Source organism: Phyllostomus discolor, chromosome 1, assembly GCF_004126475.2.
Source record: "Phyllostomus discolor isolate MPI-MPIP mPhyDis1 chromosome 1, mPhyDis1.pri.v3, whole genome shotgun sequence".
NCBI lineage: Eukaryota > Metazoa > Chordata > Mammalia > Chiroptera > Phyllostomidae > Phyllostomus > Phyllostomus discolor.
In genome coordinates, this window is record NC_040903.2 from 132389380 (window position 1) to 132409871 (window position 20492).

General features: G+C 33.3%; 1 protein-coding gene across 1 annotated transcript in view; it reads left to right on the forward strand.

The window, feature by feature from the left end:
• The window catches only part of RALGAPA1 (Ral GTPase activating protein catalytic subunit alpha 1), a 276187-nt gene that overhangs the window by 98791 nt on the left and 156904 nt on the right, over nt 1-20492 (forward strand). The window contains exons 17-20 of the mRNA XM_028505505.2: nt 4864-5004; nt 15483-17018; nt 18779-18894; nt 20158-20374. Of these exons, the coding sequence (XP_028361306.1) occupies nt 4864-5004; nt 15483-17018; nt 18779-18894; nt 20158-20374 (2010 nt within the window). The remainder of the gene's footprint in view (nt 1-4863; nt 5005-15482; nt 17019-18778; nt 18895-20157; nt 20375-20492) is intronic.

The window sequence follows — 20492 nt, forward strand, 5'->3', positions numbered from 1 at the left end:
AAAAGTAAACGTATTCTTTATTCACACAATCACCTGCACACAAATATTTGTAGCAACTTTATTCATAATTGCCAAAACTTGGAAGCACCAAGATGTGCTTCGTAGGTGAGTAGATTAACAAACTGTGGTACATCCAGACATGGAACGTTATTCAACAATATGAAGAAATGAGCTATTATATCATGAAAAAATATTCGGGAACCCTAGATGCATATTGCCAAGTGAAAGAAGCCAATCTGAAATGGCTACATATAATTTCAACTTTATGACATTCTGGAAGAGGGAAAACTAAGAAGACTGTAAAAAGATCACTGGTTACCAGGGATGAGGGGGTATGGTAGGAGGATGGGGAGTAGGGCAAGGCAGAGGGATGATAGGTGGGGGGCATAGAGGGTTTTTAGAGCAGTGAAACTACTCTGTATGATACTGTAATGGTATATATATGTCATTATACATTTGTCAAAAACCCATGGGATGTACAACACACCCCATGTACAAAAGAGTTATCCCTAATATAAACTATGGACTTTTGTTAATAGCACTGTGTCAGTACTGGCTCAGCAGTTGTAACAAATGTACCATACTGGTTAATTTAATATGTTAATATTTGGGGAAAATGGTGTTGAGGGATGTGGTGATAAGGGTATATATTAGAACTCCTTTGTACTTGCCACTCAATTTTTCTGTAAACCTAACACTGCTTAAAAAAAATTAAAGTGTATTAGTTTATAAAATATGATATATTCATTAGGAACAGAAAGTACTGGTAATTTAGACATTTGAAGTAATCACAGATTTACCTTTGAAATTTTTATTTTTTAAAAGTATGTCATTTTCTATTTCTTAATTTTATGACCCTGAATTGGGAGAAATAAATCACATAGATAATATTTCTGACTTTAATTTATATTTCTCTTTCGTGCAGTAGTCCTTTTAATAACAAAACAAATTCCTCTCGTTAAAACTATCATATTTTTTCCCATGACTGAATTACCTGAGTGAGAAAATATTGAATATGTAACTTACAAAGTCTAATTTAACTTTAAGCAGCTTTGTTTTACACAGTAGTCTAATGTAAGCATTGAATGTCCTTATAATTCATGAGGATAGTAGTATAGTCTGGTGAAATTTACAGAATAATGGTTTTGTTATATCCAAAGACTAATTGGTTGCTTTCTGGAGTTTTCAGATTGGAATTTGTCTAAAAGAATTTATCTTTCAATTAAAGGCGATATGTTTTCATTTAAAAATTATTGAACATTGCATAATCCTTTAATTCGTATTACTCAGGATTACCTTAGTAAGAAATTTTCTGTTATTAATATTGAGTTTAAAGTATAATTTTAAAAAATTAGACAGCATATTTAAGGTTTTGCTATGCCAACAAATATTAAAGGAGATACAGTGAGTAAATTTAGGACTTATAGAATATATTCAGGAGAAGCAATGTAACATGTCTGCGATTATGATTTAGAATCTGGTATTCAACATTTGGAACAAATATATCACTGCTTCTGTTTTCAGATTTTCCTCTTAGTTTATGTTTATTGTAATATTGGGCCTAAATCTAAGGACCTATAGGTATATTTCTGCCAGTAGACACATATGTATGCATGTTCTTAATTTTACTTAATTGTAAATTAAAGAGAAATATGTGTAGCATCTTGGAAGTGAGAAAAGGCCAGAGTTGCCTTCCTCCTATTTATTATGTATGTTTGTGTGCTTTTAATGAACCGTCACATTTGCTGTCCATGAATTTCTTGTGCTACATGGGGACTATGGAGTGAAGACCACAGTTGATACACTGTGAGTCCAAAATGAATTTATGTGGAGTGCACCTATTTTCCTTTTTTATATGTTTTTTTTTTTTTTGAGAGGAGTGAAGGGAAGATCAGAATCCTTCAGAATCCTTCAAAAATGGGCATGACTATAGGTTTGAAATTTTGTTGTGCTTTTTGATATTATATTTTCAATACTGCCCTTTCATCTGTATAAATAATACTTCAGATTTAAGATCACTGAGGTGTGTGATTTGGGAATGTATATAGCAATAGAAATGTTAGTGGCTTAACAGAGATTCTTTGACCTAGGCTTTATATTACTACATCTCAAAAAATTGCAGTAGTTAATTCATTCTAATTTTCTGTAGTGGGAGTTGCACAGGTATGATGCACTTGAAAAATTTCCAGGTTCATAAAGACCTGTGGTAACAAAGGGAGAGGTCAGTTTTTAAAGAATTCATTCCAAATCATAACACTAACTTATACCACTATAATTATGAAGAAATTCCAAGGTAAATACCCAATCTCTTCAAGTTGGTGGTAGAAAAGAAGAAACAGATGGAATTATGTTCAAGGAATTACCTAACCCAGGGGAAAATAATCAAAGAAAACTTGTACATAATTCATTGTGGATTTGAAAATTGCATTCAATTTTGTTTTAAAAGAAATATTTCTGAAGGCCACATCTGATTGTAACTATGGTGCCTATGTGTGCCTTTGCTGTACTGGCTTTACTGAGTGATTATCTCAAAATCAAGAGAACTTTTATTTCAAATTGGATTATAAAATTGTTGGTCACTTTCACAAAAACAAGCTAACAGGAAAATATGAGTAAGGCCAGATTCTAACATTTTGTATATGTGTTCAATTTTAAAATACACTTATTTTTTTATATATTACATAATAACCCATACACTGAAGACAGATTGTTCCTATTGTCTTAATATATTCCAGCCTTTCATGTTTTGCTCCACATAAATTTATCTAAAAACTGCTGTTAAGGAATTCTTTATTTTTCCAACATAAAGATTTTTGAAAAATCTGTAATTATCCTTTTCCAGTTACAAACTTTGAGATACCTTTAGTTTTTAGTTAATATTTTTTATGGTTTTCTCCTCTATATGTTCACAACTGAAACTTTTGTTTTTAAAATGATTATGCTGGGTTGCTCAAATACAGATATTCCTTTAGTAAAGATTTATTAAGCTCTTATTGCTGAGCACTAGGGATATAAAGATAAGAGGATATAGTTTTTGCATTTGAAAAACTGGGAGGCTTGTGTAAAAAACATACAATCTACTAAAAATAGATTGTAAGCTTTGTAAAAGCAGGAATTACTTGTTTTGTTCATTGCTGTACTGCTAATAGTAATTTAATTGTGTGGAAAAGTGAGAAAAGACACAGATGAGAAGACATTTTGAGTACGAAGGGGAAAAGAAGACCAAGTATATTATGAACTCACAAAGCCATTCTGTTGCAAAAGAGCATGAAATGTTAAGGGAACAGCATAAAATTCTGCATGGCAGCAGGATGGGAGGACATTTGGAGATGAAGTTTCAGTGGTTATTGCAGCTAAGTTGCAATAAGTCTTATGTGGCAGGCCAAGAAATGTAAGCATCAGGGAGCAAGTGTTTCTTTTTTTAATTTTAATTTTATTTATTGATTTTAGGGAGAAAGAGACATCAGTTTGTTGTTGCCCTTATGTATTTATGCATTCATTGGCTGCTTCTTGTATGTGCCCTAACTGGAGATCAGATCCACAACTTTGGCCTATTAGGGTGACCTCTAATGAACTGAGCTACCTGACCAGGGCCCAGGTGTTTCTTATAATAACTAAAACCCAAGATTTTAAATTGACGTTAACCTTTACATATTTTTTTTACCAATGTTCCTAGTAAACTATATATCAGCAATATTGTTTTTTTAAGTCCCCTAGTCATACACAGCGATACACATAACTATTTATTTAAGAATTCCTAAACTAATAATTAAGTTAAAAATGTTTGGGAATTATAAACTTGATTATTAACTAGGTCTATGTGTATTAAAATTTGTCTTTAATTTTGTGAACTGTTGACTCTTCTTTTAAGACAAACTCCAAATGCAATTTTTAAAAAGTAATCCAACCCTGGCTTGTGTGGCTCAGTGGACTGAGTGCTGGCCTGTGAACCAAAGGGTCACTGGTTCGATTCCCAGTCAGGGCACATGCCTGGGTTGCAGGCCGGGTCCCTGGTGGGGGTGGCACAAGAGGCAACCACACATTGATGTTTCTCTCCCTCTTTTTCTCCCTCCGTTCCCCTCTCTCTAGAAATAAATAAATAAAATCTTTAAAAAATAATTCAGTTTTTACCTTTAAAAGCTTAATCTTCTCAATTTTAATATAATATGCTGAAGATTTTAAATAAGCACTAATAAATCAGCTCTTCATGCTGATTTCAAATTCTATTTTCTGTGTTTCTATTTAAATTTAAAAAATTATAATTACTTTCATATACATAAGAGATACTGATCTGATTATTCTTCTCCCACCAGGAACAAATACTAACCATAAGATTCAATTCTTTAGATTATGAATTACATAAGGTTTTCTTAGAAAGACCTGAGAGTGACCTTGACAGTTTATTAAGGAAGAGTATAAGAGTAGGAATTATTTTTCTTGGAATTCAGCTTCATTAAGAAGAATGGCTCAGAATTGCCTCAGATGGCTCAGAGAAATGCCCAAATATGGTACCAAAATTTTCTTTGAACTGATAATATTGAGGTTTTTCACTCTTTCTATTCAGTGAACTTTCAAGCCTTGGTTTTGAGAACATAGGGTTTTAATGCTGTACCATGTAACTGCTAATAATAGAAAGTATTTTCCTGCTTTACATCAAAATATTTACATTCAAAATATCATATATATTGTGATTTCTTTTTTACAGCTTGCCAGTATTTGCCGTGCTGAAATGTTTTAATTTAAAATTTCCTTCCTTTGTATCTTTTAGTTTTCTCTGTTGCTGCTTTTTCTGTGACACAAGCCTTTCATTATAGTCACTCTTCTTTTTCCCTTCCCCACTTCTTTCTTTTCCTTTTTTTAAAGCCATGAGAAGCCGATCCATTGGTGAATGTGCTCTGCCATCGGCCTATATACGCAGTGCTAAAAGTGCTCCTGTTCTGATCCATACTTCCAAACCCTTCTTGCCTGATATTGTTCTCACTCCCCTTTCTGATGAGCTTTCAGGTAGTGCCACCTCTGCTAATTTCTGCACCACCTTTTTCACTTTTTAATCCTCTGCTTTCAAATTTTGCTTAATCAAATAAACTCTTCAAAGTTAATTTCTTTGGGGGAGGTGGGGGAAATTGGGAAAGTGATTGAGAAATCAACATTTGAGTTATTTGAACTCTAATGCTATCTTTACAGTTCATTCTGGAAGTGCTAAGTTTAGTGCTGTGCCAATGTCCAATATTTTTGGTTATAAATGGCCAGTTTCTGTTTCTGTTTGATTTTTTCTTCTCAGAAGGTTAAAAGATATACTAGTGTATATTTATGCCATTATAGATGTTTCACAGAAGATAACTTGGAAGATAAGAGTCAGAGCCTTGATTTTTAATTTCCCATTGTTTTCATTAACAAACAATATGGTAAATCTTGAATAATGCTTTCTCTATCATCTATAGTAATGGAACTAAGCAAGGGGGGTTAATAATCAAGAAAAGTATGTAATATAAAAGTTGTTTTATTATAAATCATTGTATTTATATTAGGTTATAATAGTATGTAAAATTCTAAGAACTCATCTTTTTTATCCTCACCCAAGGACATTTTTTTCATTCCTTGTGGAGAGACAGGAAGGGATAGAGAGAAGCATTGATTTGTAGCCTCTCTTATGCACCTGGACAGGAATCGAACCCACAGCCTTTTGGTTTACGGAATGATGCTCCAGCCAACTGAGCCACACCAGGCAGGGCAAGAACTCACTTTTTTTTTTTTAATTGTTGCTCCATCCTATTTATTCTTCCCTGCCCTGCCCACCCCACAAACTCACTCATTATTAAACCAAATAAAGAAGGCATTCAGTGAAGCCTCAGTTTCTAAGGAGCCTCAAAACCTGCTCAGCCTTTCAGTTTTGCCTGAGGTTATTGATCCTGAGTACTGGGATTGTCTATTTAATAATATTTAATTAACATATAATAAAATGTATAGATCCTGGGTTTAGTTTAATGAGAATTATGCTCACCACTATTAACAATCACCACAAACAAAATATAGAAAGCTTTCATTACCCCCAAAACTCTTAGTGACACTTTTAGTCAGAACCCCACACACACAAAACATTTTAATTTTTATCACAATAAATTAGTTTTTAAAAATTATATGAATAAAATCTTATAGCATCTTGTCGTTTAGACAGAAGCAAACTCACCTTGAATGTCATTACTATGCAAATGAGCTAGCTCAAAAAAAGTTACTTTTACATTCTTGGGTACTTTCCTCTCTTACTTCTTAGGAATACATTGCCACATGGTGAGGTTGCTGTTTTTGTGTGTATGTGTTTTTTAAACATCCTATCTACCTTTCAGTTCCTAATGGACTATACAGGCTTATGTGAGGGAAGGTGCATTTTTATTAATATGTTATTTCAGGTGAAGTCCCTTCCACCATCCCCAGTCCCATTAAAATCAGAGATTTCTCTCAAGCCAAGAGTTTAATACATGCAGACAAATAGACACTCTTGTGTTTGGTGTTCTTTGAAAGTACTGTAAATGAAAAAAAAACTTAATACGAGAGGGGACCCCCAAAAATGGAATTATCTTCTGGAGGGTGGGACCCTTATAGCACAGGCTTCCTCTGCTAGGTAAGTGTTCTAGGAACCCATCTGTATCAGTTACCAGCTGGTATTGTTGTGAAAGGCTGCATTCGGCTTCAGTGAATTTTTTTTGGAGACCCTTTCAGTGCATTGGCCCATTTCATGATGGGTGATTTATGAGCGCACCTGCCCACACCATGCTGAGTGTTCAGCAGTTTTGGACCAAAAACAGCAAGACCCCCATGCCCCACCCTCCATATTTACCTGATACCATCTTGAGTGACTTTTTTTTGTCTTCCTGCATGAAAAAAGTCCTCAAAGGGAAATGTTTTGCCAACGTGGAAGAGGTGAAACAAAAAAACAGCAGAAGCACTAAAAGGCATCAAATCAAAGACTTCAAAAACTGCTTTGAGCTGTAGAAAAATGTCTCTATAGGTGTGTTGCATTAAATGGAGAGTACTTTGAAGGTGACTGAAGTTTAAACCTGTAATAATGAATACACAATTTTTTATAAACAAATTCTGGGTTTTTTGGGTCCCCTCTTGTATTGGCTTTTTTTATGAGAAAATAGTTATCGTGTGATGCAATATATTTGTTTTCTGGTTCAGAATACCTTGATTGGAAGGGTTACTTTAACATATTCTTTATGATATTTTTGAGAGGTGTTCAGTATTGTTTTTGAACTCAAAATATAATTACTTAGAAATAATTATTAATGAATTTATGATGAAATTGGTATTTGGTCAGTTTTATTAATGACAGTGATAAAATAGAAAACTTGACCTCAGATCTAAACCTAGATGTTCAATAAGTATGATGATGAATGAATATATTTTACACCACTAAAATTAGGCTGCCTGAATAATTTAAGCTATTAGTGCAAAAAGTAGTGAAATTGGAAAATATATAAATGGAATAACATGAACTTTAACAATATGAAAAAAGTTTTTGTTACATGTGATGCTTAGCTATAAAGAAAGAATGAGGTTTCTTTGTCTCTTCAGTGCTCCGTGGAGGCACTGTGCCTTCCTCCGTGACTAGTACTGGTTTGGTTGCTTGTATCAGATTACAATTTAGTTACGTAAATTGGCAAATAAAACAGTGTTTCTGTTCTTATAATAAATTAGATATAGCTAAAAGAAATTCCCAACTTGTTTTTAATGTCTCTAAGATCTTTTTTGCTTCAAGCTTTTTATTAATATATTTATACCATTTAATGCAAACCATTTTTAACATGTTTAAAATTAAAGTGAGGTTAGACCACTAATTCTTAAATGTTTGTTTGGATTAAATATTCTACTGTCTTAAAACTGTCAGGAAGATTTATTTTTCTCAGAGTCTTATGGGCTTTACAAAATTTATTGTCTGCAACTTGTGTAATACTTTACCAAATGTACACAGCAAGTGCTAAAATATTATTAAAATGCTCAAAGAAAGGTGAGGTCATTCCCTTTAAAATGTTCTAAAATAGTTTCTTAACCAGGATAAGTTCCTGTTTCAGAATTCTTGCATTACTGTCAATACATTATTCAGAAAGATCACCTGTTTATGTTTTGATGGGGGAAGTATTTTTATGAAGAATGAAGGAATTTTCTGAATGACTATTTTATTTCCCCAATTTGGGGTAAAATGCCTTCTGTGATAAGACTTAAAGATTTAAATAATAGATACCAGTCACTAATCAAAGCAAACTGTATATCTGATTATCAAAATAATGTTAATTTTAGGAAATACTGATTATATGGGAAAGTATAGGAAAAAACAAACCATTGTTTGTTCTCCAATCCAATGTTTTTTATCAATAACTTGAAAAACAATTATCTCCAGTTTTCTGTGTATTTATATAAAGTATAAAAGTATGTTAAACTTTATTTTGAGTAAAGATTATTTTTCTCTTAGTATTTAAAAGAAGCAAGGAACAAAAAGCAGCAAAACTCTCCTTTACTGAAAACTGACTCATAGATGAATTTAGCATTTTCAAAGCTGATATGTAAATTGAGAACACTTTCTAGCAGATGTTAGTAGATGTATAAAGGGTTAAAGATTCATATTGTACATCACCATATTAAAGGCCCCCAAAAGTCCTGTTAAAAATGTTTAATTCAATATTCCTCAATCTTACTTAATCATACTGAACTTTTCCAGGTACACATATTGACAGCCTATTACACCAGGGGTGTCATACTCATTTTTCCCGGGGGCCGCATCAGTTTTGCAGTTACCTTCAAAGGGCCAAATGTAATTTCAACCCTTAATAGTTAAGGAGTAGTTACATTTATACAGTCCTAAAATTATTTTGGCCCTTTGAAGGCAACCGGGAAAATGAGTTTGACACCCCTGTATTACACTGAGGTTTCAGAGGGAACAAATTCGGAAGGCATTGAACTAACCATAATTTTAAAAGTTTTATGAAATTGGACAGAATTATTCTAACATAAGCTTACATGGAAGAAATCTGAATTATTGGAATTTTTAATTGCCCCTATGGTTCTTGGAGGCATATTAAAACCTTGAGTGTGCTTCTTCAGGTGTTAGGTGCATTGAGTGGGAGGGGGTTAGGGAAGAAAAGAGGAAGAGATAAAAGGAGTTGTATGAACAGACTTTTTAAATTTTTGATCCTCACCCAAGGACACTTTTTAATTGCTGGGAGAGGGAGAGAAGCATCTATTGGTTGCCTTCTCGTAGCCGGGATGGAACCTGTAACCTGGGTACGTGCCCTGACCTGGAATCAAATCCACAAATTTTTAGTCTACAAAAACAACACTCCAACCAACAAAGCCAAACTGGACCAAAAACAGATTTTTTTAAACAGTGCTAAATTTAAAGAAAATCACAGTCTTAAATTCCAAGGTTTGAGTAAATTATACTTTAGAACCATTTAATCTACAGAGACAGTAAGAAAGGTAAACTACGTAAAGGAAAATTTTTTCACAGTTTATCGTTCTCTTATATAATTGAACCCATAATAGAACCAGGCTTAATTGAAACCATAATGAAATACTTCCTGAGTTCATCATATAAGATCAGGAGTTGAGATGTCTGTTACGACTTCTCCAAAGAAACAATGAAATTACTCCTAAACAATCACTCTAGCTTTTGGTTAGAAGTAGAATTTTCCAGAGCAATATTTACCTGATACTCATGAATTCTTATGGGGGTACAAGGAAACTACTTTTAATTCCTTACTTTTTTAACATACCAGGATTTTAAAAATGGACCACTGATTTTCAAAATACTGTTTTTGTCCAGCACTTTTTTTCTTTTCTTCTTTCCCTCCAGGTATTCCATGTTTGATTTCCATTCTATCTACATTGTTTAGAGTAAGTTGCTATGTGTTACAGCTTTATATAGACTCAACTAGTTGAACAATTAAATATTCTTGAAGAGTTTTGGGTTTGTTTTTTTTTTTATCCTCACCCAAGGACATTTTTTCATTGTTTTTTAGCAAGAGAGGAAGGGAGGAAGGAAGGTAGAAACAGACATAATAATGCCAGAGAGCAGCTTCAGTTGGTTGCCTGCCATGCATGCAGACTGGGGATCATAAGTGCACAGACTGGGGATTGAGCCCACAACCTAGGTATGTGTCCTGACTGGGGATCGAACGTGCAGCCTGTCGGCTACTGGATGATTCTCCAACCTACTGATCCACACCAGCCAGGACCTTGAAGAGTTTAAGCTCTGGAGACTAGTTCAAGGGCATTGGCACTGTGTCAGTGACATTAATCCTAAACCTCAAACTCATCTGTTGTTGAAAACATTTTTTTCCAGGCTCCTTGCCTGAGGTTTTGATATTCTGTGTTGGGGGGATGCACAAGGATCAGACATTATTTTTTAAAGCTTTATAAACTTACTGGTCTGGGCAAAGCACACTCTCTCTGTTCTTTCTCTGATAGTATTGTAGATTTGATGTCTACACATTGGATAGCCCAGCCTAACAGTCTTTAATTTTCCTGATAAACAGATTAGAGAGTAGCCAGAAATCTCAATAATTGTTCTTATGCAGATTAGCTTTTATTGTCAAAAATAATACTTTAATGAAAGAAGGGATGGAAAAGAACAAAATCATGTTGAAAAATTGACTGTTTATACTTTTGCAACTATTTCTTGTTTTCTAATTGAGTACTGTGGGTTTTTCACCCTGAAATTGTTTGCCCACCTACTTTCCATTAGTTTTCCAAACTGCTACTTTGTCATATTAGTTGCTGTTAACAGTCTAGTCTGTCTAGGCCGTATAACACAGACTGCTAGTGTTGATAATGCTTTATCATTTGAAGTGAGCTCTGTAGAGCAAAATATTTTGATGTTTTTACTTCTATTTTCTGAGTGTTAGGTGAAAGAAGATGGTATCTCTCACACCCCATCATGTTCCTAAATTCCACCTGATCAGGAAGAGAATTTTCCATCTCTAATCAACAAGTAGGCCCTTCCTTATACAATAAAAAAACTTTTTTATCATCAATATGTGATGGTAATCTTTCACAGCTCTTCTGCTTATAATATGCTGGTTTAAACAATTCTAAGCTAAAACTTTTTGATGAAATAATTTGTTAATTTTTTAAGAGGTACGTCTCAAGAAAAATCTGAAGCTAATGTAAACATGGCATGATATAACATGTTCATAAACTATTAATTTTCTTATCTTAAAGGATGATGAGTGGTCACTTACCTATTTCCAGAATTTAAGAGTTGGCAGAAAAATATTAGAAGGATAAAAGAATAAAAGACAGTTTAGTGGTTTAAATTTTAGTGGTCTAAAGTTAAAATTAATTAAGCTAGTTTGTTGCTTTTTAGTCTTTTCATCTCATTTCAATGATGTAGTTACTGCTTTGAATTATCTACAAATTGATTGTCTAGTCTTAAAAAGATGTAGAGTTTTTACTGGCCTCTGTTAATAGTAAAAATGGAAACATGCTCTGTAGTTCTTAGAACTACAGTGTACCTTGAAGGTACATTGCCATTGTTGCTGAAACAGGTAAAAATACATAAAGGACATTGTCATTTCCTTTAGGCAATTCCAGGAAAAAAAAATCTTGAGCTTCAAAGTGACTTCAATTTCAATAAACTAATATAAATGATTTTATGAATCTACTAGGAGCTGTAAAAAATATGTATTATTACTGAAAGCTATTATGATTGAGTAATAATAGAATTTAACTTTGGTAAAAGGGATTTGGCACTTGACTCTGTACCTTCTTTTAGAAATTATTAAAATTTTCTAGTGTTATGTTAGGATTACAACTTAAAAGGTTTGTTCCCTAAGGAATTAACTTGATATTTTACTAATTAGTGACTCCTAATTTTTAATACAAAAGACACTTCTACAACTGTTTATTGAACTCCTACTGTGTGACAAGAGCTATTTTAAGCAATCGGGATATTATGGTGTTAATACAAATCAAATTCTAGTGGAATTATTTTTTTACATATTAGAAGCTAGTATTACACTTAAATTTACAGCTTATCTTTTGAAATAGCAAAGAAAAGTTTTCTTTGAAACAATATTCAGAAAAAAACTACTTTTTAATTCAGAAAACTCTAATGCTGAACATTCAGGAAATTCAGAGATAAAACTGACATTTCTGTACTTTGTAGGCTCTACAGGAACCATTTTCTCAAAGTACAAAATTATTTTTCAGTCTGTTAAAAAAACTTTTTTCTTGCTTTGCTCATCCAGTGGTTACTAACACTGTAGGTTAAACTAATTTAGTTTACAGCATGTTATTTTTCAAGGTAAAATACAAGCAGCATAGTAGCTGATCGTGAAGTCCACTATAGTTTTAACCTGATGCCACCATTATTTTCAGCAATCCAATACAAACTTCACCAGTTGTTTTCTTCTGAATAATTTACAAATTTTGCATTTAAGAAAGGTTTTGTTTTGCTTTTTAATCCTCCCCCACAGGACATGCTCAGTGATTTTAGAAAGAGGAGAAGGGAGGGGGAGAGAGAGGTAGAGAAACATCCATGTGAGATAGAAACATTGGTTGCCTCTTGCATGCACTCCAACCAGGGTCAGAACTCACAGCCTAGGCATGTGCCCTGACCAGGAATCGAACCAGCAGCCTCTTGATTTACAGGGCAGTGCTCTAACCATTCGACCCACATCAGCCAGGGCTTGACTAAGTTTTGATTTCTAAGATTTTTATCTTTATGGTGCTATCTTACTGTGCTGCTTTAATAACAATTTTTGCCAATTTAAAAAATAATGAATTATTTCATAAACATATACCATTATTTGAGAGATTAAGAACATAGAGTAATTTTGGCTTTCAAATCCCAGCTCTTCACTTTCTGAGTAACCTCTGGCAAGTCACTTAAATAATTTCTTTGTCTATAAAATGGGAATAATAACACCTACTTCACAGGGTTTTTAGGTGGATTAAATGAGTTAATATATGTAAGATTCTTAGAACACTATGTAGCATGTAGAAAAGACTATTTATGGTTTAGCTATTATTTGTTTTTTTTCTTCTCCTTACCAAAGTTCTTTAAATTTAAGGCTTATTAGAGTCATTTATGCAAGTGCTGACATTGGTTTCCTATCAGCAACTATTTTCTTCTTTGATTTTATGAAATTAGTATTTTCATATGCTCATGTAAGAGCTATATTTAAAGCTTAAAATTTTCAAAAAGTTTTTTGTTTAAACTTAAATTTTTTAATACTACATTATTGATAGAAAAATACTGATTTTTAAAAAAAATCTTAAACTGGCATAAAAGTTTTAGATATTCATATGTGCTAACAAAAGTTTAAAGAAAAAAACTTAAGCTAAAATAATGGTTAAATTTTCTAATATGAAAGGTGAAGACTAAGTTTGCAAAGAAATTTTTAAAAACAGAACTTTACAGTAATCTTTAGTGGCTTTAGCATGGAAAAATTATGAAATACCAATAAAGAAAGCTAAAAATTAAAAGCATATTTTTTCTAAAGTTTATTTATTTGCTAGTCTCATAACATTAGATTTTAATAAGGCTTAGTCATGATTTTGAAGTTGGAGTTGATGAAATAAAAATTTAACTACAAAATTTTTAAGAATTTTTATAGAAAAATTATATAGTATTTTTCTTAAACTTTGCTGAATTCTATTAGAATGTTTTGTGCATGTTAAATATAGTCTATGTCTTCTATGCAGAGGTTCTTATGATCAATTCTAAGAGATAAAACAAACTAAAATACTTAGTTATCAACATATACAAATACAGTTATCTGCTGCAATAATAAATAATGACCATAAATGCATAAATATGGAGATTCTGAGGAGATGTTTTACTCCTCATGTAGAAGAATTTCTAAATGGAGGGCATGAAGAAGAAAGCCAGCATCATTTAAAGTATTATGTTCTCAACTTAATGACAAAACAAATTTAGCTGATATTGTGTATTTACCTATGTAGGGAGTCTAAATGTGTATCTTCAGGAATATGGTGGAGTCTTGGCATAATACAAATTTCTCTTGATCTAGATTTGGTATAAAGTAGTTTTTTTTGGACTTCATGCAAAAGGATGATATGACTGAAATATCAGAAAGACCAGCCTCCTTTCATCCATAGGATGAATCCTGAGAATATTATGAATTACTGCCCCCACTTTGTAATGAGGAAACTGATCTCAGAGTCCAGAGTACTAGACTTAAGTACTAGATCTAGCACCATCAATAAATTACTTTGTGATCTTGGACAAGATCTGTTTTACTCTGTATGTAAATCGTCTCACTTTGATTGTTTACTTATAGTTCTGTTACTCATAACCTTTGTGTTAGAAGCCTAATGAGTAGCAACATTTGACTTTTGACTTTGTCCTTTTTTTATTTTATTTTTCTGGCTTCTGAAAAAATTTTTTTTCCAGTTATTTCTAGGTAATGTAAAGGCTGTGATGGATTCAAAGACTTGTATTTTGCTTCTAAAATTTCTAATTTGTATGTATCTGTTAAATAGTGTTTCATTTTGTATTTTTTATTTTATATATATTTTTGAGGATTTACCATATACTTAGCACATCAGGTGGTAAAAACAATGTAATGACATAGAACACTAAGCCTGTTTCTCAAACTATGATTATAAATTTGAAAAAGTAGCTTCATCTCAGTGGGCCTTATTATCTTCAGTAAGAGAGTTAAAGTAGAAAATCAGTAATGTTCACTTTTATTCTGAAATCTGTGATTCTTAAAAAGAGTTGTAAGAAGACATAGGTACAGTTTTCATGGTTTGATGGTTTAATGGAATGGGCCACTGATAGGCAGGGAAGGTGTCTTCTTAGTAAATCAAATGGTGCTTTAACAATGTATTAATTTTATTTGATAGGGCTGAATTCATGTTACTACTATAATAAAATTAAATACAAACCTCACAGAACAGATAGTTTCCTGACAAAGAGAACTTTAGGAGGAGAGTGGAGACTTTCATTTGTAATAATGTGATCAACCAGATAGGCAAGATTGAAGAAAAGTTGGTTTGATGCCTCTTGCCTGATAAAGAAGGAAATAAGTTTATGACACCCTGTAAGATTTTACAATGGCGTATTTAGATCAACTTTCTATGTTAAGGTCTAGTTTTTCTGCTTGGAACTTAAATAAGTAGGAAAAATTGAACAGCAGTTTGAATTGCTTGATTTATTGGCACAGCTCTATATTTAACTGCACTTCCAAATGTTTCATCACCTCATTGTCTCTTTCTCTGCATGTTAACATTTTAAAGTATATTCTGGTAGTTTGCTAATTCATTGACACTACATGCTGTATTGGCTTGTGCCCATCATTATTTAAAAACATTTATATTTTTAATAGATTTCCTTTCATTGAGCTTACAAAAAAAGTCTCAATTATTTTAAGCATATGATTAGGGTGTGGTTGAAAGTAATACTTATTTTTCATATTCATATTGTTCTACTCTACGTAATTTTTCTTTTTTTACAGATATTGATGATACTCAAATACTTCCCCGCCCAACTAGAGTCAGACATTTTTCACAAAGTGAAGACACCGGGAATGAAGTTTTTGGTGTTTTGAATGAGGAGCAGCCGTTGCCTCGAAGTAGCAGCACTTCTGACATCTTGGAACCATTCACTGTTGAACGAGCCAAAGGTGCAGTTCCTGTCATTGACAGTTCATCCCGTCATGCGCCAAGCTTGCAGAGTTCCACAGAGGCTTCGTCAATAACTAGATCCACTGAAAGCTACATCACTGATTCTCATAGTAGAGAGTCTTCTCTGGAAGTTGGTGATAGCATATATGACCATCTTTGTCACTTAATAGATCCAGTAGAACTTGCAGATTCAGCTTTTGAACAAATCCAGTATATTGACCTTGAAGGCGATGACGATCTTCTTTCCTCCCTGAAAGAATATTTTAAGGAAAACCAGGAAAATCACAGTAAAAATGAGTTAGGTAAAGAAGCAGCTTCTCAGGAAGTGATTATTGCAGTCAATAGGGATGAAAGATCATCCTTAGATAAACTAGAATACTTAGACCAGGAAAATAAATTAGAAAGTATCTCCTCTTTTGTTGGGACTCCTGAAAACATACAGTTTCAAAAAGAACAAAACTCATCTGTCTTCATGAGTAATAGTGCATCTAACCAATTAGATAGTTTTATGAGAACAAAAACTGCTGAAAAATCCAAGCTACCAAACAGTGATAAACAGTCATCGGAACCTAGTTCAGGTAGCTCTTGTGATAAAGAAAAGAGGAAATATCTGTATAGACAAGCAGCCACAGAATTAGATGCCTGTGTAGATATAACACTAGTTGAAAAGGTTAAAGGCGTGCAAATTAATGAAAAAAAACCTGTCCCACACGTTATTCATGCCAAGAAAACCACACTGAAGGCACCTGTTAACCGTAGAATGCCTCATGTTACAAACAATAGCAAGCTTTCTCCAACCAAAAGGAGCTTGTCTGAAACAGTAACTCATAGAGCCAAAATCATGAAAATTGCTACCAAAAAACGAAATAGTGTTCATGTTACTTTTAGACCATCTACTGAATCAGTTCAGTTTTATAATCCTCTGGAAAACAAAGAGGCTCCATGGAAGATGAGACTGCGGAAGCTCAGTGGCTTTAGTAGTAGTAGCAATAGCAACACCAGCAACCCCCATACCAGCTCAAATACTGTTACAGAGCTAGTGAAACCTGGTGTGTACAGACCTCTAGATGCAATAAATACATCAGTAAGTAGTAAAACAGCTAAGGAATCTACAGAGATTCCCACCGTATTACAAAAGGAAGAAATCGCAAGTAATCATTTGGGTAGTCGTAGTACGCTAAGATCATCAAGTCATGAGGCAGGGTTACCGCAGGGCTCCCTGGGTGGCGTTTATAAAACTGTTGTACATGCTCTTTCAAAGCCGAAGGCAAATGTTTCCCCACAGAGGCAGAACAGAATGCCACCAGAGGCGCCACTGAGGGATCTGTACAGTCATGTAATGGGCTATTTTGGAAGGAAAGCTGCAGGTGAGCACTAACAATGTGCAGAGCGCAAAAGGAGAAAGACAGCACCAGTTTGGCTTAATGCAACTGAAGCAAGCTATAAGCAATCAAGCTTTGGGATGGTCACTGCTTTCTCTCTGTTTGGTTATGCATGCGCCTTTTCCCAGCTGTATTTTTCCCAGCATAAAGTGTTTATTTGAATTACTAATTTCCCTTATAAGGCATTTAGTTAAACCTCTTTGCTGCTGAACAGATAAGAAAGAGGAAGATACAGGAAAATTTTAATGACTTTTCAAAGGCTGTCTAAATCAGATACTTTCCTGAGTGTGTACTACATGAGCCTTGAAATTGTTTTCTGAGGAGTTGGAGTACTGGCCCCCCTATAGTTTATATTTAAAAGGGCACTAGCAATATCATTGAATCCATTTATTTCACTGCTGATTTATTTTTATCTTTTTTCTTGGTAGACTGTTACTTTGACATTATGTAACATAATGGGAATCAAAGTCCTACAATCAGCACCAACGTTTTTAGTCACCTGTAATGAAGAGGCAATTATTTCTTAAATCTCAAAGTGGATTTAGTTACCATTTCACTTAAGCGATTTCCAAACAAGCTATAGGCTTTATGGTTTTGATTCATTTGTATAGAATGCAAGTTATGTCCTTGAAACACTTATCATTACTTTCTCTTTTCTGAGATTTTAGATGTGCATAAAGGTTTCATGATAGCCAATCCTGATTTAAATATGGAACCTCTATGGACAGATTACAAAAAGCAACATGATAACTGTTTTATCTTGATTCAAATTTAAAATAACTTTACAATTATAGAAAATTAATTTTCAGCAGTAAGGTAGGTTTTGATTTTATTTGTTTAACATGGTTTTGTTAGCATGATTAACAGACCGCTGTATAATGAATGCATCTTGCATTGAGCCATTAATGCCACTTGAGGGCAGTATTTGACAGCTTAGCAAAGCCTGGCCAGTCATATAAAGATAATGGTATTTCACAATGAGCTCCTGATCTGTGTATTTTCTTAACCTGAAATGCTTTGTAGTTAATTAGGAATATAAACAGTGCTGATTTTCTTTTCATTGCAGAGAAAACAACTTTTTAAGAGCATAATAGTGAAATAAATATCTTACTTTCTATAAATCAATTTCCCAAGTTGAAGACTTTCTGTTAATGTAAATTATAATGTAGTCATTAAAAAAATCAAGATAACTATTTTGGGTTTTTCTTTTTACAGAAAATTGTGAAAATCTCTTTTGTTAAAGCAATAAAATTAGATTTTATAGTGAATAGAAACATGTCAAAATCATAGAATTTTTATTTATAAATATCTAAACTTAAATGCATTTATGTCCCAATGAGATTTGCATAGATTTAAGGGATGTATTTCTTGCAAATATTCTTTCGGGAAAAATAGAATTATAAATTAAGACTAACTAGAAACATAGAGATGGAAATACAAATATACCAGTTTCTTTATAGGCAATATTAACCTAACTCCAACTAGTGCTTATCTATAAGCTTTCTTGCTGTTTAAGGTTATACTGAAGATTGACTAACATCTGCTTAGTTAAATGAAGTAAATGTCAATTTACTAATTCTTAAAATTAAATCTAAAAGGATAGAAATTATAAATGCATGTTTGGCAAATAATTGATGTGGCATAGGTAATTTGTTTTGGGTTATTCTTGTTTGTTTCAAATTTAGAAAATGCAGTTAAGGCTTTCCTCACTATACATAGTTATTTATTTATTTTTAGTCAATAAGAGGACATGAGCTCAAAACTGCCTCCTCTTAATAGTGATATTGGCAGCAGCAATACTAATGTTCCTGATCTGATGGATGAGTTTATAGCAGAACGACTTCGGAGTGGTAATGCCTCAGTAAGTGTTATTTTATTTTATTTGGTTTTAGAGAGGATGCTAGAGAAACTAAAAGACATATACCTATATACATCTGTATCTAATGTAGATGTGGAAGTTTTTATTCAAAACAGCCTTGCCCCCAAATTTAACCCTTTTTCATTAAAATTTTTAGTTATATTTTAATATTTTTATTTAAAGACATAAAATAAGCAAGCTTATCATTTTGACCAGGGTAAAAGATTAGAATACCTGTTTGCTCATCTACTTAGGTATAAACCACTACCTTCCTAGTCCTCCCTCTATGTTTCAGATTGCTCACAGGTTACCCTTATGTCTGCTGACAGCCCTTAGCAGGAAAAATAACAATGGAGGTCTTCTCGCCAAGCTCCTGTAATTTTGATAGTATAAATTTCTTTTTTTAAAAAATTTTGGGATTTTTAAAAAAGATTTTATTTATTTATTTTTAGAGAAGGAAGGGAGGGAGAAAGAGAGAGAGAGGGAAACATCAATGTGTGGTTGCTGGGGGCCATGGCCTGCAGCCCAGGCATGTGCCCTGACTGGGAATCGAACCTGCCTCACTTTGGTTTGCAGCCCGAGCTCAATCCACGGAGCTACACCAGCCAGGTCGATAGTATAAATTTCTTAATCATTATAGAGAACTTTGAAATAGATTTTAAAGTTATTTTTAAGTATTTGAATTATGACAAAATGCAAATAGCCATATTTTCTTAATTGCTTAATAATGCTTAATTGTTAAGGTAAAATTAGTATGTGGAATTACTTTTTAGAATGGTCATATTCCGTTTGGGTTTCAGCTTGCTTTTAATGAAAGTCTGTAGGCCCATTATATTTCTTGCCCATTTTTTAGTTGTTCCTTTTCTTAAGTGAGAAAAAATTACAGAATCATTGGAGAATGACTTCTTTGTCGTCATTCTTTCCTACCTTCACTGTCTCTTCTAACTGCTGCTTCTTTTTCCACTTAAATACTTTGCTGTGTATTCTATCAAAACTTATCATCACTTTATGGATCCTTTGAGGCTTAAGAGCCTCAGGCCCAGCACTGTTTGATATTTGGGATTTTGCTATAGGCTGACCAACAGTGGTTCAAGCTCCCAACTCCATACAGTTAACGTGACTTGTTCAGTTAATTTTCCCCCTCCTACTTTAGGCCTTAAATTTCAACATTTCTTGTGATAATTGTCTTGGAAATTAAAGATTTCAGATGTTTGATGAGAATTTTAAAACTTTTTTCTTAATGGTAAATGTTTCTTGAATTTTTAGACCATGACAAGAAGAGGAAGTAGTCCAGGCAGCCTCGAAATTCCCAAAGACCTCCCTGATATTCTAAACAAGCAGAACCAAATGCGCCCTGTTGATGATCCAGGTGTACCCTCAGAATGGACTTCTCCTGCCAGTGCAGGGAGCAGCGATCTTATCAGCTCAGATAGTCATTCGGATTCTTTCAGTGCTTTCCAATATGATGGCCGAAAATTTGACAGCAAGTATCTTTTTGTATATGAGCATTATGGGTTGTTTTGTTGTTGATTGTTTTTTGTTCTAGACTGACTTATGGATCACATGACTGTCACGCCTCTAATGTTACTTAGGCATGGGGT